The following is an 18154-nucleotide window of genomic DNA, read 5'->3' as shown; positions in this document are numbered from 1 at the left end:
GTTGCTTTTGGTGTGAGAATAAGAAATAAAAATTAATTCACACCACCTATACATGTGTTTTTACTTGGTTTTAGAAGGGTTTATGGGAAGAGTAGTCACTCTGCATTTCCTTTCAATCACTGGTCCTTCTGTTTATACTACCGAGGCATTCACTAAGACCTGTAAAGGGAAAGTAAGTCTGCAAGTATTTTCAGAAAGATTTAACAAACATGAGAAGGAAAGTTACAAAGACTAAATGAAAAATAAAACATTTTATAAATTATTATATATTTGATAGAAATATACATTATGATAGGTGATGTGTCTCACATTTCACACACTGTACTTGGACATTCTGCAGAAGATGAGAAATCATTGCTTTTTCCCACTGAAGTTTTTTTGAAGTTTCTGAAGTGTAGGGTTTTTTAATGTAGAAAGTAGTAAGTATTGTAATGCAATACTTAGTAATAAATAAAATCTTTAATAAGGAAGCATATCTTACCACTGCTCTTCTTAAATGCAAAAAGATTTTTGTAAAATGCTCCAATAATATGGTATTTGACAGAAACTGGTTGTGTTCTTTGGGGGAATGAGCAACAGATATTTCTGTATTGTTTGTTGTTTGAGTTCGAGGAGTATCTGTTCCACTCAGTTTAATGCTGTGCCCAGATTTATCTGTACCTGAAGACAAAGAGTTCACTGGTTAAAAATGAGTTAAAGTTCTCAAAAAAATAAAAAAGAAAATATTATCAGCCAGCTAGGATTTTCCTGTGGCAGCTAAATACTTAAATGTTAGGAAATGCCAATGTTAAGGCTATCATATTTATAAGGTTATGATATTTAAAATATAAGATGCTTTTACTTAAGCGTTGGGAGAAGCAAGGATGAAAAAAACTTTGAAATAATAATGTGTACCAAATAGTTTTCAGCCTCAATGCCAAAACACAACCCTCATAGAAGTTAAGTTTTAGAAAGAAATCACCATGTGACAAGCTCCCAAGAACCTTTCTGAAACCAAGGCCTCTTAAAAGGAGAAGTTAGAAAGAAGGGAAGATTTCTGACAAATTCTGTGGTATGTGTAGAATTGCTTCATTATTTTATTCAATACCAAATATCCTCCAAGGGGAAACACAAAGGTTCATGGTAGTGGGATACAGTAATACCTGAGCTATAGGTTTCAGGCAGAAGCTAATTTTAAGTTAAACAGTATTTGAACTCTATGGCAAACTACACACTTCATTAAATGCATTCATTCAGAATTGCTGCAAAGCCTAGGAGGTAGTAAACAGGATTTTCATTAGTTTTCAGCAACTTTCAGTGACTCAGTTCTCAGTGACTTGTAAGCATCAAGACAAAAGAGTATAACAAAGTAAGCTGTTGCAAAGAGAACCACTGAATTCAACTGCTAGTTTTCATCATACCTCCTTGGAAAAGGCAAAGAGGATGGCTGATTCCTACCTAAGGAAGTCCTATGTGGAATGATAGAATTTTGCTCTCTACAGCTGTGGCAAGAATGTGTTCCCTGAAGCACTATTGAAAAGACCAGGCTTGTGATTTCTTCTTGAACTTATGGTGGCTAGGCAGACTACTTTGTGTTGACTTGTATGTTACCACCAATGTCTGAGGTAATCAAAGTCCTATATTTCACAATTCGGCTCCTGTTGAAACCTTAAAGGATGTTATTGAAAATAGCTGGGATAATAGAACAGTCAAATGTGAAAGATAGAGAATTGAAGTAAAAGTGGTAGAAGATGAAAAATTGATCCTTAGGTAGACTCTGCCACAGGAAGACACTGGGGAGCAAGCAGTAGAGAAAGAAACATAAATTATTCTACTTAAAATTTGAAAGATAATAATAAACTTCAGTCTATAATTTTAAGAAAGACTTACAGAATGACCCAGGAAATTATCGACCTGTTAGGAAATCTGAAGGAAACTACAGACCAATTAGCAACCACAGAAACTGATAAAAAATATCATTGCATTTAGAATAATGTGGAATATTATCAATTTAATACGTCTAGGTAGCATGGCTTCTGCAAACCAGCTAGTATCACTAATTTATTAGAATTTATAAACTTGTTACTAAAGTATAGAATAAAGTATAGAATAACTAAAGAATAACCACTTGATAAAAAGTAACATATTTATCAATACAGTAAACAACACTCAGAGTTATTATAAATGCCCCATTATTGACTATGACTTCTTTTATACTAGGTATGCCAAAAAGAGAACATACAGAGGACACTTTTGAAATCCATAAACATCTGCTCTTTAAATTGGCATGAGTGTTTTTCCAAAGAGAACTAATGATGGAGGTCAAGACAGAACTTAAGAGAAAAAAAAAGTTATGTTGAAACTGATTCCAGTCATGCACCGATTAAAATTTCTTACAAGTTTGTTTTTCGGTCATTCCTGACTTTTTAAGGAGAGGAGGAGTTGGTGTTCTCATCTGATTCTCTACAGCTTCTCTCACCACTACAGTGCCAGAATTATGTAATGAGAATATTTCAGGATCCAAAATATTGTAACTGCAGAATAGGAGAAAAAGAAGAAAGTACAAAAAGCCCCAGATATAATATTAAAAAGAATTTTGATATATATGCACAAAATTCAGTTTCTCAAAAGTGAGTTTTGATTACTTCCCAGCAGCTTTAGGAATCAGAAATAATGAATGATAGCCAAAAGTTATAAGGAACCAAAAAAAAGCACAGTATAGTATATTTCAAAACTTTCATCTGACCAGTCAAGTGAGCAACCAAAAATGTGCATGTCACCTGCCATGATGGAAAGCAAAACTTGCTACATAGTAAATCAATTTGCATTTGGAAGCTGAACTGTTCATATGACAAACTGACTGATGATATTGTAATTCAGATCTGTTTGCACTAATGGTAATAACACAATAATCTATATTAATAGCAATCACTGATAATGCAGTAAGATATACCTGTTCAGATGCTGTGAACCACAAATTCCAATGTTATATTGCTCTTCCAGTTTCTTTTTAAATAAGTTGTAGTGTGCAACTGCCAGATAGATATTCATCTGAGACCTCCAGGGCATCTCTTCAAGACACATTTGATGAAACTTCTTTCGGTTTACGTAATTACTCACAATTGGTTTTAGCAGTACCACTAAGGTGTGACGAGCTACTTTTTGCAACTCTTCCCTGGATTTCCTAAACCAAAATACATTAAGTAGCAAAAAATGAAACTGTGTTTTCTTGAAGCTCTAGAAAAGAAAATCATGGTAAAGATACACAGAAGTATCCCATTGCATATGCACAGGCTTGTATTAACTCAGAAGCATATGACATATTCCTAGCAAAAGGATTTTTGCTGCAGTCAAGAAAAGCAATTGTGCTTTCCCTCTTTAAGAGCACTTAACACACACTAAATCCTATCTTATATTTTACCAAGTTCCATAAGATATTTGTCTTAGTACTTACAAAAAGTTTAGCTCTGTGTTTGAAGTTATTTGTACCTGAATCATCCAAATAGATTATTATAGCAAATACAATGGGTTTAACACAGTCTGTTCAGGAGACAGAAGGTCTACTATTATTCTATAAATTTGGATCATTCCTTTTATTGCTGTTTTTTGGTAGCTAATCATCCTCAATGTGAAGAAAACATTTTCTTTCAAATTTGGATGCTTGGCTTTAATTACCAGCCATAGATTTTTTTTTATGTTTCTCTGCCAGATCAAACAATTCTGTATTACCTTGCACACATATAATGGGGTAGTCAAATCAAATATAATTTTTTCTTTTTTATAAACTGTAAACTGATCCCTTTATCAATCTAAGTTATTTTTCTGCCTGTTTTCCACCTTTAAAATGTGGGCAGAACAGTACACCATACACAATGTTGATTATAATATACAGTAATATTATTATGCAAGATATGAAAGAGTAGCTGAAAAAGCAAAAAGCCCAGGATAAGTTAAACATCCCCTCTTCCACTGAAAGCCATGGAAATAATGTTAAGTAAGGTGGGTTTTTTCTGTTGAGGAGGAAAAATGGATGGTTTAGGTAAATATTTAGAAGATAGTGTATGGAAGACGTTTTTGAGGTTCTTTATTTAAAACACTTCCAGAATCAGTTATGTGATTGCTTATATTCAGATATTTCTAGTTTTCTACTTGCTAATTGCTGGAAGCATAAGTGACCAAAGCACCAGGTAATTAATACTACAAATTCCTTTAGATCAGAAGGTACTGTTATTAGTGAGTTAACCAAATATATAAAATTATCTGCCAAAAGAAGAGGTGAATGAATTTTCATTTATTTCTATCAAGAAACAGTTTTCCAAAAGCTATAGAACAGATAATCCAAAAAGCCTAGCAAAAGGATGACAAAAATCATTCTGAAACTACCTGAACATCAGGAACAAGTAAACATTTATTAGATTTCTAACAGGTGAGCTCCCCAACACAGTTTGAAAAGCATTATAGTATGCAGATTAACATAGCTTTTCCACCATGATGAATCAACACACTCAAGCTCACACAACTGAAATACAGTCTTCAATTATTAATACAAAGACTTCAAAATCTTCAACAGTTTTATTCTCTAAAGTAGAAATAAGATAGATTTTGTTCTCTTGAGTGGAAGCCAATTTTATACCAAACTAAAACAGAAAAGTGAGTGGACTGTGAACAAATTCATCCCTTTGACAGAAAAAAGTTTTAAAATATACACTTAACTGTAAACTAAATTCCAGTCAAAATATTTTGGTTCTGTATATGAACCTGACAACTTATGTTCATTTACCTTTGCGCTTCTGGAGATTTCATTATGTTTGGATGTTTCATGAAATACTGTCTAAGAGTCTGTCTTTTTCGAATAGGACTCAAGGCTTCTTTTCTTGGCTTCTTTAAAGTTGATGCCTCTGGTTTCTTTAAAGGTGAGGTCTCCATACTCTTTAAAAAAATCTTCTATGAAAATCTTAAATATACTTCAACTGCTTATTCATACCTACATTATCAATTACTTGAGGTATACAGCAGTTTGGCTTATGCAAGAACAGAATAGAACAGAAAATAAATTCTGGAACTGTTTGTCAAAATAAGACAGCAAAAGAAATATTTAATATCCCAGAAAGCTTTACAATTTTTCTGGAAGGTATATGTCAAACACCTGACACTAAGAAGCCAGCCAGGTCCCCAAATATTATCTTTCATATCTGTTGTGGTTTAACCCCAGTTGTCAACTAAGCACCACACAGCCGCTCGCTCACCCTCCCCCCACCCCCGGTGGGATGGCAGAGAGAATCAGGAAAAAAACGTAAAACCTGTGGGTTGAAATAAAGACAGTTTAATAGGACAGCTGAGGAAGATAATAATAATAATAATAATAATAATAATAATAATAATAATAATAATAATAATGATAAAAGAATGTACAAAACAAGTGACAAACAATGCAATTGCTCACCACCCACTGACCAATGCCCAGCCCATCCCCAAGCAGCGGTCGCTGCTCCCTGGCCAACTCCCCCCGGTTTATATACTGAGCATGATGTCCTACGGTATGGAATAGCCCTTTGGCCAGTTTGGGTCAGCTGTCCTGGCTGTGCTCCCTCCCAGCTTCTCGTGCACCTGGCAGAGCATGGGAAGCTGAAAAGTCCTTAATTCAGTATAAGCACTACTTAGCAACACCTAAACCATCAGTGTGTTATCAACATTATTCTCATAGTAAATCCAGAACGCAGCACTATACCAGCTACTGGGAAGAAAATTAACTCTATCCCAGCCGAAACCAGGACAATATACCAGTGTTTTTCATCTCAAAAATAATGCTAGATCTTTTCCTATTAGTATAGATAGTAAAACTTTGCAATGCAAAAACTGAGACAGAAATCCCTTTCCCTAATCTATCTCAGATGCTAGCAGTATTACAGCATTACTAGAAGGTTATGACGGAGAAAACTTCCTCCAAAACAATACAAATCCATTAAGATTATTCTTACCTTCCAATAAAAGCAAAAGGTTATTTTAAAATAATTCTGAACAAAATGCCTTTATCGTGCAATTAGAATATCTGCACAAGGAGTTAACCATGAACAACTACTCATGAAAAAGTGTAAGTACAACATATTGTACAAAAAGGCCTACACTGATCTCCTTTTCTTAATGTGATGGTACCCAAGGCATTTCCTATTAACATATTGGGTTTTTTAAAGGCAGCTGGTGAAAGGCAATTTTCATTGATTTTGGAATGCATTACTCTGACTCATCTCAAATTCCTCATGATTGTTGGTCTTTCAGATAAATCCCATGCCAACTTTTCTTCCTGGATTTAGGAGCACAGAGGTGAGCTCTGGACTAGAGCTTGTGTCCCAAATTTTAGTAATTATGCATGTCTCTAGCTGAGGTTTTTATGAGATAGCTTTTAAAAATTTATTTTTGTGCTTATGGTATTGCTGCCAGTAAAGACATACATGACTCCTTAAAAATGAAACTTACTTTCTGAAACTCTACAACTCCTGTAGCGTGTCTAGCCATGCCTTCTGACAGAGTGGGAGAACTTGTTTCTTGCGTTGAAATTCCATTGATACAGAGAAGGTGGTCGTTCCTCCTGACAAACAAATAATGTTAAAATAATAATAATAATAATCATCATCATCATGTTAAACTCCTTTCATAGTTAAAGGGTTATCTTTGGGAAAAGGTAGAGCACATGCAATTCCTATTTCATTGGGAGTTTTAAATTCAGCAGGTTTTCTTTCCTTCTTCCCCTTCAGAAAATAGGAAGTGTTCACTTTCAAGGTTTATTATAGAAATCTGAATTTATAGGTAACAACTATCTCACCTTCCTAACTCCTAATAAAACAAAAGCGTTTGCTTCATTACCCAAATTCTACTATGGAATTCTGTAAAGAACTTCCTCATGTCCAGGGTTTTTTTGTAACAGCAATTCCTCTCCCCTATAATATATCTCCTTTTCACTGATTATTTGCTTTTCAAATTTTAGAAATACTGATGTGCATTTTTCACAAAGTTACAGTTACATTTATTTGGGATCCTTTTAGTTTAGTGTCTACAATTTGGTTCCACTTATCTTTTCAGCATAGAATTTTTTTTTAGACACTACAGTAGGCCCTGATCAGTTTGCTTTTGATTTAACCCAACATACTTTTCTAAGTTATCCCACTGTCTCATAATAATATGGCAAATGGCCATATTACCAAGTGGTGTCTTTGAAAAGGAAAATCCTGGAAGTTGCTGATGGTAGACAGGAGTTTTGAACAGACACAGCCAGGGGAGAAGTCTCCATGTGTAATGCGGTCACAATACAATATTTTCTATAGCTATATAATCCTCTGTGTTCATGGAACTTCTGCAGACTAGGAGCCATGGAAATGGCTCCAGATGGGTTGTCTACCAGGTACAATTTACAGTTTCTGCTGTAACTGTCACTGGTGAACCTAAGTAGTAGTTTTTCGCTACTGCTATAATAGAGATCTACCTTTTCAAGTAAACTTGCACATTGCCTGCCCATTCCAGAACACATTGAAACTTCTCTTCATTCAGGATTTTGTGCAAAACTTGATCAAAGAACTCAAGAAAACGTGATTTCTTTCTGAATTTCATCACTGCAATAAAGTAACAAATAGTTAACACATTTTTTGTATTTATGCTGTAACAGGTTTCTGAATTCAGCTATAATTACAGCTATGTATGTCTCAAAGCACATATTTATGTCATGTTGCATGCTGATGAAGAAAAGGCATACTGATACTATAATCAGATAGGTCATGATACACAATAGCAGTTGCTAAATACTTCTTGTGACTGGGCATCCAGAATCACAAGTTCACTCTGTTTACACTCCTAGAATGACAAACATTCTAGGGACCGAGAAAACAGGTTTGGAACTATTTTTATATCATGCAGTACGTAGCGCAAAAATATTTTATAACAATATTCAACATGCCTAATTGTACACATGCCTGAAAATCCTGAAAAAAACAATAAAGCAAGTATAAAGAAAGTAACTGCATCCTGTTCATTTAGGTTGCTCTGCTCAGTGACAGTCACATTAGTGTACAAGCATCACACCGTTCTCATTGCAGCAATGGAGCTGTGTTGTCTAGATTTTAGGCAGCTTTTTAATTGTTTGCAAACTGCTTTTACTGTTTGGCTGTCTTCATAATTTTTTACCATCAAGAAATAAATAAGTATTTATCCTATCGTTGTTATTTTGAACACCAGTACCAAAAAAAATAAGGCAGTGGCAAAGGCCACATACCAGAATCTTAAATATGATTTCAAAAACACAAGTGTAATCAGACTTTTCTGAATTCCTCTTTCAGTAACATAATTTAATGTGGAAATGGGGTATCTCAATTTAAAAAGAACATGCCACGCAAACAGAATCTTTGAAAACTTGACACAACTTTAAAAAAAAGAGATAATTTTTAAGGTTATTAGAAAATAAACATTACTCAAATTATTTAAAATATTAATATTTTAGATACTTAACATCAACATCTAAAATAATTTGTGGCAGGTATTTCATACACCTCTAAATGTGACTATATTAAGAACTTTTTTTAAGCTATGTTTTGCTTGATTTTGTATATTTGAGAACAAAATGAAGAGAAAGTTTCCAAGAGCTTATTCCAAGCAAGAAGTAGATAGCATTACTAGCAACTTTCTGAAGTAAAGAAGTCTTTACCATTAAAATAAACACCAATTATCCTACCTTCTCGATAAGCACTGTTTGATGTCCAACATGAAATTACAGGGTAAAGGAACAAGGGATCTTCCTGTCCTGTAAGCTCTGATCCACGAGCTACATCAATAACCAAATCAAATCCATTATGACAAGCAGTGACAGTGTACAATAGAAACTCTACCTGGAATCGTAACTGAAGACTAGAAAAATCCTTCCTTAGCACAGAGTTTGCTTTTAAATCTCTCACTGTTGTCCAGAGAGAAATTCAAAAGCTTGCTCTTTTCTTCTAACATAAGCAGCTGTGCCACTTAAATAATGAAGAGCTTACAGATGTGGCTGATGAACTTCCAGCTACTAGACTAATGAGCAGAATGTCTGGAGTTCATCAGAGGTCTAACAAAAGTCCATAAAAATCATCTGTGGAGGATGATGTGCAGTAAGGACATGCCTGAAAATGTATTTAAAGCTATACAGCATGAACTGAACACATGATGCTACTAGTGACTAGTGCTTACGTACATGCTCGGCATATGGATAGCATAAGTAGGTAAAGGAATTCTTTTTTTCTTCTCCTAAATATTTATATAAATATATGTATACAAATTTATTTCTATTCAATAAATAATGTATTAGATATAGGTGTAAATCATATATACAATATAGAGATATAAATAGCATGTATAATATATAGGAGACCAACAACTTGGATTCAAGCTTCTGAGAGTTAAACACAACTACATTACCAGCTGATGAGCACCACAACAATGTTGCACGTGCTAGTTGCTATTTTGCCTTAATAAAGAAACATGACCTACAAATTTTGTGCTTAGGCAAGTTCTGTGGTTGAAAAAGATCAATGCAGCTATTCCCTGAAAAAAGCAAGGTTAAAAATGCACTGTGGAACAACCAGTTGTGATACTGGATCAATAGCTACACCCTCCAGTGGTAGCAGTCAGTTGAAGCCTGCTGGGATGCAAATAATGTCCGATTAAATAGGACAGCCAGCAGGACAAGCAGATTTTTTTTTTAATTTTATTTTTAGGACAAGTCATACTCTTTATTAGTACTCTCTCCTATCTGACAAGTTTGAAAATATATTGCTTCAAATGAGCATCTTCACAAAGAATAATACCTCCCAAAAATTTTTAAATGGGAAAACATTTGAAATTTCAGAATTTAAATTGTACTGTGTATGAAATATTTTGTTTTTCTCAGTTTCTTATGAAAGAGGCAGATTCAGCTCATTTTCATTTTTCTTGTAGACTATCATCAACGGAATAAGTGTTGATCCACTTTTAAGGATTTCCTATGACAAGGTTTTTCCAAATATTTTTAACAGCATGCCCTACAGGTGTGCACATTGTCCTAACCCACTTATTCATATTTGTAAGGACAGCTGTAAGCTTTGCTATTTGTTTTGCATGGCCCCAGCAAAAGACTCCTCTTCAATTTATATCCTGAAACTTATTGACGAATATGCTATTTCAGCAACAGAGCAGACTTCAGCCATCACATATTTACCAATTACTGAAAATGTGTTCTTCTCTAACTGATCAACCCATTAATTTAACTTTCTATTAAGTAAGAATGGAACATCATTTTATTAAGTAATCAATGTAATTTTCAATTAACTTACAGAATTCATTCATTCTGTAACTTGTTCTGCAGGAATGCAGGCATCAGTGTCAGCAGCAAAAAATGAAGGATCAGTGCACAGATGAATGAAATTTTTGCGTCACTCTTTTTATCCTATTTATTACAGAAATGCTTTCTCTTCTAAGACAAATGCATATACACAGATGACGACGATAACTAGAACATGAGTCAGCAGCATGCCCTTGCAGCAAAGACCAGCTGCATACTGGCCTGTATTAGAAACAGCATAACCAGCAGGTCAAGGGAAGTGATGGTTCCCCTCTATTCAGCACTTGTGAGACCACATCTAGATTACTGTGTTTGGTTTTGGACACTGTAGTATAAGACACTGACGTACCGGAGTAAGTCCAGTGAAGGGCCACCAAGGTGATAAGGAGCTACAGTGCATGACAAAGCAAGAAGAGGCTGAGAGAATTGGGTTTATTCAGTCTTAAGAAAAGAAGGCTAAGAGGAGTCTATGCCTACCTAATAGGAGGAATACAGAATGTGGAGATAGACTGTCCTCACTGATAGCACAAGAGGCAATAGACACAAGCTGGAAATCAGAAAATTCTAAATAGATACAAAGAAAACCTTTTTCTTAAAAAGTTGACCACCTAAAGGGTGGTCAACTATTGGAACAGATTTCCCATAAAGCTTGCAAAATCTCTTTCTCCAGAGAGATTCAAAACTTGACTGGACAAGTCCCAGAGCAACCTGATCTAATTGTACCTGTTTTGAGCAGGGGGTTGGGATAAATGCCTTCCAGAAATGCCTTCCAACATAACTTATTCTATGATTCTCTCCAGGCTCCAAAGGGTACAAGACACGATGTAAATATAATGGAAAAAAAATCAGTAGTGGCTGTGTGTTTTAAGTTCTAATCAAATTCCCTTTATAAGTCCTACTTATTAATGCATCTAACTTTGGCAGAACTATTAGCCTGAAAATTCTTGTGCTTAATCCAGACTCTTAAAATATTTTAAAGTTGATATATTAATTCCTGAGTTACAAGGTAGTTAAATGCTAGTATACATGCAATTCCTTCACAAAAAGGACAATTTCTGTTAACTTTCTTCAGGAAGCCTTTTCTCCACTAAAATTTCCTGCAGTGGTCATTACTACTAGCACTGGTAGGATAGTAAGACATGCTATAAATGGACAATGGTCTTTGCCACTGCATTTTCTGATTTAGGAAGATAAAGCAAGCCTAAATAATATGGAACCCAGTTTACACAGATTGGGAGAACATCTATATTTGCAGAATGGAACAAAAATGACCATTCCTTTCTAAGAAGGAATGAGTGTTTTAGTGGAAATGATGAAAAAGATGAATAAAAGCCATTACACACATCACTACCAGGTATAAATAAGATCACTGAAATTATGATTTTGGTTGATTTATCATGGAAGATATATGAAATAAGAGTACTTTTTACGTAAATCATTTTTACAAATAAACCATAGAACATTCCATATAAAAAGGTAAGAAGTGTTTTAATAGTACACCCACCTGGTTTTGTCAGTCTGAGGAGATTTGATTCAAGAGCACTTAGATTTTCTGTTGCTTTTTCCATTGCAGCTAAATGGGATGTCTTTGCAGAAGCAGTCTGAAATATCCAATACTTAGTTATGAAAACTTAGCTTTTACCTAACTAAAACCAGCAGGTCAATAGTGGAGTTTAGGTTAGATCCCAAGTCTTCTCATTCTATATCTGATAATTTCATCAATATTGTTTTATTTTTCTTTTCAAGTGAAATAAAATTGATGTTCATAAATTTTTTAGCATGGCTTCAAAAACCTGGCCATGATTCATTCTTGATTGATCTCCAAGGGAGTGAGCGGAGTTGCTCTTCCACCAAATAAATTTTTAGGGAAGTCCCACATGCTACTAGAACAACATATTTTAATAGATTGTTTGACAAAATATGTTGTTTTCCAGAAAAAAGAATCTTTTGTAGATTATTTACTGCCTACAGAAATCAGAATCTGCCTCTGGAAAGGAAGTAGTTCTTTTTTTCACTTTGGTGAAAATTAATTTTCAGTCAGCCCTGCTTGGCTCAAGATATTATATTGTTCCTACGGTCTTAGATTCCTTCCTCTTTTTCAGTATGAACCTAGGAGCAGATAACACAAACTCAGCAATAAACAATGGAAAAAATTTTGTCCTGGATCCTATCAGTGTCCTACAAATTTTTTTACAGAAATCCTTCCCTGTAAGCTGATTGACTTTTTGTCCCTCTCTTTAATATGTCTGTTTCATGCTCACACTGCTTCCTTTCTTCCCCTCTCATTATTCCTACTTTCTTACCTCTTTTTCAAATCTCCTCTCCAGTAAAATCTCTTCTAAAATTATTTCAAGAAAAAACAGATAGAAAAGTTCGGAGAATCAACACTTTACTCTGATTCTAAGTTGCAGGAAATCCTCACAACCTGCTGCATCTCTTTGTAATTCAAGTATTAAGGTCTTTGAGGTTGAAATTTCTTCCTCCATTGAGAAATATTTTTCAGTGTACACAATTCCTAAGTTACTCCCTTATTACGACTCAGTTTCAAGCAGCTGCTGCACAAAATGAGAAGCTAAATTTCTACATTATTTAGGATATTTTTGCTCTTCTTTACTTATACAGTGCTTTAATTATTTTTTCTGTCTAATAAAGCATTCCTGAAACTATATGTGAAGATCAGTTAGGGATGTGCGAATAAATATCTGCAGGATCCTCATGGCTCTGAACTGTTGTATTGCAAAGCCCTCTCCAGTTCAACAAGATGAGACCCTGTATCCACTGCAATCTGCAACCGTTCTTAACAAAGATGCCTACAATTAAATAGAAGCCTCTCAGCTGCGCTTTGGGTACTCTTATTCTACAAGGAAACTCTTATTCCATACAATCACTTCTAAAACAAAATGTTAATAAATGTAGTCTTCAAAAGAATAGAATACAGTATTTAGAGAAAAGAAAAAGTAGAAAACAGAGCAATTACTTTAACTTCTTTGTTAGTGTGTGTTTCTTCAGTTTTCATAGCTTCTGACAGGCAGGGTGAGGTTGTTGGCAAGGAATCCAACAATTTTTTCCCGTAATTAACAATAATTACTGCTAGTTCATATTCTTTCCATGAACGTAGTACCTATTAAAGAATCATCAGTTATATATTTTTGTTTTGCATAACATGTAATGTTTCATTATTGTCTACTTACAATTGTCAAAATGCATGAATATTATAAATAGAAATTAATTACTTAATACTTAAGTTTCCTTTCATTAAAAAACAGGACTATAAACCTGTAAAATAATTGGAATTGCAGATATGTTTTCTATGTGTTCTACTTCTGCTTAACCTATCCCTCAGAGAATAGAAAGATTTAACCAGAAGTATCTATTGCTGTGATTGACATTCTCCCTGTTCTCAGGCAGTACTGCTATCAAAGAATATAAAGGGTAACAAAATGATCCTCATTTACCTCTCTGGTATCAAGTGCACATTTGAAAATCCCAACTGTATTAGTGAAAGGAGTGGTGAAATTTATTTTTAAAATCATGAAATTTATAAACGAACAGTGTAGGGAATGTTTTTAGATGGCTTTATCTTCTTTAGACAGAGCTCTAAAGGCCAAAGTGCTTCTACTATATACAAGGTAACTTCACGTTAGGATGTTTGTCTTTGGGATACAAAATAAGTGTATAGATTACTGACTGTAACTCAACAGAAAACCATATACCATGGATTAATCAGAAGCATTTGCAATTCACTCATTCTGTGTGCTATTCTGTATGCTAGTCTGTTGAAATGCTATCTTTAAGGAAAAAAAAAAATCAGACATACAAGCAGACAGTCATTTAGCTGGGGAATCCAACTACAAGCAAACACTGTATCAAGGTTTCAGGGTTCCTAATAGGCATTATTGGCCTTGATAGCCTCCACCTTGGCCCTCCACCCATGGGGCCAGGAGCTCCCCTTCAGCTCAGGCCTGAGCCTACAGTCCCTGCCAGCTCCTATGAGGCGGGAATGCTGGTCTCCAGCATGCTCCAAGCCATGCCTGGGCCTGGCAATGGATCCACTGGTCTGGACACCTGACCCATGGACTGACTCCTCAGCTTGACCGCAGACTGCTCCCATCACACTGGACTAGCCTGCTGGGCTGTGTCTGACCCTAGCTACCCTCACCAGACCTGACTTGCCAGCTTCAGCTCAGACCTGCCTCATCACCACAAACTCACCCGATGATCTGAATTCCTGGTTGAACCTGACTGCCAGGTGCTGCCCTGCTGGCCATGGCATTGCCCTCGGCTCCTGGCTCCCCAGCCCTCCCCATGCCCTGACACTGCGCTCACAGCCAGGAAATAATTGATTAATATGAAGAAAATTACAACACCAAGGCTTAAAGTACTCATCTTTATAGAAAGAATGAAAACTGGGTCTTCTTACAGTGCACTTTTAAGGATATTGGACACTGATCTGGTCTTGTGAGGTGAGCACAGAGATCCAGCTCCTATAAGGACTGGGGTGAGGGATCATCAACATAGGGGAATCCCTCAAAGCATCAGCCACAGCTCAGCTTCAGTATGAGCTCTTAGCTGAGGTCTACTCAAAGCTAGAGGAAAGCTGACTTTTTCAGCATCATACATTTATTGTGGCAGGTACTTTAACTCTAGCATGTCTCTATACCTGAGGAAAAAAATCCTACCAGTACCATGTTTCTCCTTATCTCACTAAACAGGTTGAGTATCTGAATCATAAATGTGATCTACAGATATGTATTATGGTCAGAAGTCAAGGTGTTTATGTTCCTGCCAGCATGTGGGACTGAATAGTATAAAGTTTCTTGTATCTAATTAGCAAATAAGCCATATATGCTAATCTGATTAAAACTACAAATATGTCCTATTTGCAGTAAATAAACTTTTAAATTTATATATTGCATATAGGCCTTATTGAAAATAGTACTTTCTTAAATGTAAAAATACACACAATGATATAAAATACAGATTTCAAGTCACAGACTAATAGTTACAGTCTATTTTCTGAACAAATGAAAATTCTCAATTCTATTAAAAAGTCAAAATGTCATTATTATATAAAATGATACAAAGATACTAACAAATATTTCTACACTTTTACTATTTAAGAGTGACAATTCTCTAAGATATCACTCCGAAGGCCAGCTTACTAAAACATTTTTTTCTCTAAATGACAAGAGCTATATCTTAAACTAAGCTGTAAGCACAATAATACGCAACATACCTTTGCTGTATAAAATGAAGTACAAGCTATCATATGCTGAATACTCTCATAACATCCTGCCTGCCTCCTCTGCAAAGTAGCGCTTGGAATTTCTTGAAGGACAGCCAAGCACTTAATGAGGATCTGTAAATACAAGGGTTAAAACAAAGTCTGGAGTCTGCAACACACTTACAAGCCTATTGTATTTGATGGTGAACTTCAAAAATATTTTGAAATCTAATGGATAGGATGAAATGCTAGCTCTACAAAAGCCAATAATAAAATTTCCATTGAATTTAATGGTGTCAAGATTTCAACCACAGCCCTTTGGAATAAATAACATGTTCACATAAAATCACAGATATTAAATTACAGATATGATACGTGATGGATATTTTTGCTGATTTAATTAACATGAAATCAAAGAATGCTTAATTCAATGAGATGACATACTCCTAGTAGAGGACTGCTTAAAAATATATCGAGCTGGTCAGAATTTTAAATGAAAGGAAAATGTTTCCAGTATGCTCTAAAAATAAAAGACTTCTTTCCCCCATTTTTGTCTATCAGATATGAAAAGAACATACAACTAAATTATTTTTCCCTTTAATTAGGAAATCTGAAACAGGAGCCATTTCCAGTGGTTAGCTGTGCCTTTAGTAGGTCATCACAGCCGACAACTTCTTAAGCAAGAGGGTATCCCTGTATGTAAATAGATTATTTTTTTTCTAAACACTCCTAAAAACTTCTCAGGGCCCTGAGTGCCCCAGTAGTCATTCCCTGAGCAGCCTCCTCTCACACATTCTGCCCAGGGGCCCAGGAGTCCCAGTTAAGCTCGGACACAAGCCTTCAGTCCCTGCTTGAGCTATGGTATTGGTGTGCTGGTCTTCAGTTCTGTCTCCTAGATGGACCTCGGACCTGTGTTGTAGCCTTGTCTCCAGTCTCTGGCTCCAACTCCTGCAGCTCCTGACTTTTTCTCCTGGATGGACCCTGGGCCAGCCCAATAACTTCACCTTCTCTGGACTCTCAGTGGATCCTCTTACCAACACCCTGCTCTGTCTGCCATGTTCAGATGCTGCTAGTCTATGCCTTGCCTGCACTGCAGTCACCTCATCCTTCCTCATAGAGCAAACATGCTCTTACTGCTGCTCCCTGACAAAACTACCTAATTACAGGAAAAAAGTTGCATGTTTCTGCTGTATCCTTGCTGAATCTAAAAAACACGTCTGCTGCTTCAGAAATGGCAGGAAAGGATTCAGGTACTCTGTTTTCAAAGAGAAGGTGCTTGCTTCTGGAAAGGAGCACATGCCTGAAAACTAAAGACTGCATTATCAACACATTGAATAGCCTTCTTTTTTTAAGAAGAAAAGAAAACTGTATATGAAGCAAACATTCCAAAAAACGCCATAGGCAAATGCTGCTTTTCTTTCCTCAAAATGGCCATCTGCAAATAGCATTCAAGTAGAAGTTACATTGTAAATTCTACTATAGTTTTAAAATACCAACAAATCATCCTGAAGAAACGATCAATATGCTGCAGTTACTTTAGCATAGCTGAGAGCAGAATCCGTGCAGCTTGCACTGAGCATATATGCATTGGGAACACATAAAACCATAAAAGGCTTTTCTTTCAGCAGCTACTAAGAACTCGAAGCCTAGATATTTAGCTCTTCCAGTGTACACTCCATTATAAGTTTAATTTGAATCACTGTAACTGCAGGACTTGGATATCAGCTGCTTTGTCTTAAAATGCTCTCACCTGAACTACTGGCACTGAAGAAATCTTGTGATAAATAATTGGAGCAAGTAGACCATAACATTGTACAACAGACTGCAGGGTGTAACTTGCATCATTCAACCAATTGCTAAGTTCCATTGCCACAGTCATTCTTTCACATTCTGCTAATCTAGCAATCTGTAAAAGAAAAACACATTTTGATTCAAATATGACTTCTGTTGTTTTAAATCATTTGAGAATGTAAGAAGACAAATGTTATTGCAGTTTAAAAAGCAGAGTAAGCAGCAAGTAAGATAAAAGTTTAAAACTGAATTTACCTTGACACTTGTTAGAAGTATTAGACACTTGTTAGAAGTATTAGACACTTGTTAGAAGTATTACCTTGACACTTTGTTAGAAGAACAAATGCAGCATTATTCATTATATTAAAGGAAACAATTGTTCTTGACCTAATTGTGCCCTCTGAATTTACCCATATAATTTACAAAGCCTGTTTAACAACCTCAACCTGTGTGGAGTGGAAATTTCACATTCTAACCTCTCAAAGTAAGGGGAGGATAACAACTTCTTCCTTTCCCTTCCAGTTACCTGCTGCAGTCCTTGCATGGGTGAGCAGATCCAGTAAAGTCACTCAGTAACCGACTGAGTTTACTGATTTTTACTGATGCTCACAGTTCTACAAGACAAGTACTTCAGCAAAGAAAGAGTGGAACAGGAATGTAATAATACAGGAGGCAAAGCTTGACTATCCAAATAAAAAAGAAAGGGGTTTTTCTGTCATTAACATGCCGTTATACTATAAGAAAGCCTGAATAAGATAAAAGAAGCTTAGTATATTAAAACCATGAAACCCTGTTAGAAGCTCAATATTAATGAAAATATATGTATT

General features: G+C 35.5%; 1 protein-coding gene across 1 annotated transcript in view; it reads right to left on the bottom strand.

The window, feature by feature from the left end:
* Window positions 1-18154, bottom strand: part of CFAP54 (cilia and flagella associated protein 54) — a 116737-nt gene that overhangs the window by 50775 nt on the left and 47808 nt on the right. The window contains exons 26-36 of the mRNA XM_075497492.1: window positions 17287-17442; window positions 15549-15671; window positions 13290-13433; window positions 11817-11913; window positions 8696-8785; window positions 7457-7583; window positions 6454-6565; window positions 4760-4908; window positions 2933-3163; window positions 2377-2513; window positions 482-660 (exon numbers count right to left, since the gene is read on the bottom strand). Coding sequence (XP_075353607.1) covers window positions 482-660; window positions 2377-2513; window positions 2933-3163; window positions 4760-4908; window positions 6454-6565; window positions 7457-7583; window positions 8696-8785; window positions 11817-11913; window positions 13290-13433; window positions 15549-15671; window positions 17287-17442 — 1545 coding nt within the window. The remainder of the gene's footprint in view (window positions 1-481; window positions 661-2376; window positions 2514-2932; window positions 3164-4759; window positions 4909-6453; window positions 6566-7456; window positions 7584-8695; window positions 8786-11816; window positions 11914-13289; window positions 13434-15548; window positions 15672-17286; window positions 17443-18154) is intronic.

This window comes from Mycteria americana, chromosome 1 (assembly GCF_035582795.1).
Source record: "Mycteria americana isolate JAX WOST 10 ecotype Jacksonville Zoo and Gardens chromosome 1, USCA_MyAme_1.0, whole genome shotgun sequence".
Lineage (NCBI taxonomy): Eukaryota > Metazoa > Chordata > Aves > Ciconiiformes > Ciconiidae > Mycteria > Mycteria americana.
This window is presented reverse-complemented; position numbering and strand designations above follow the sequence as displayed.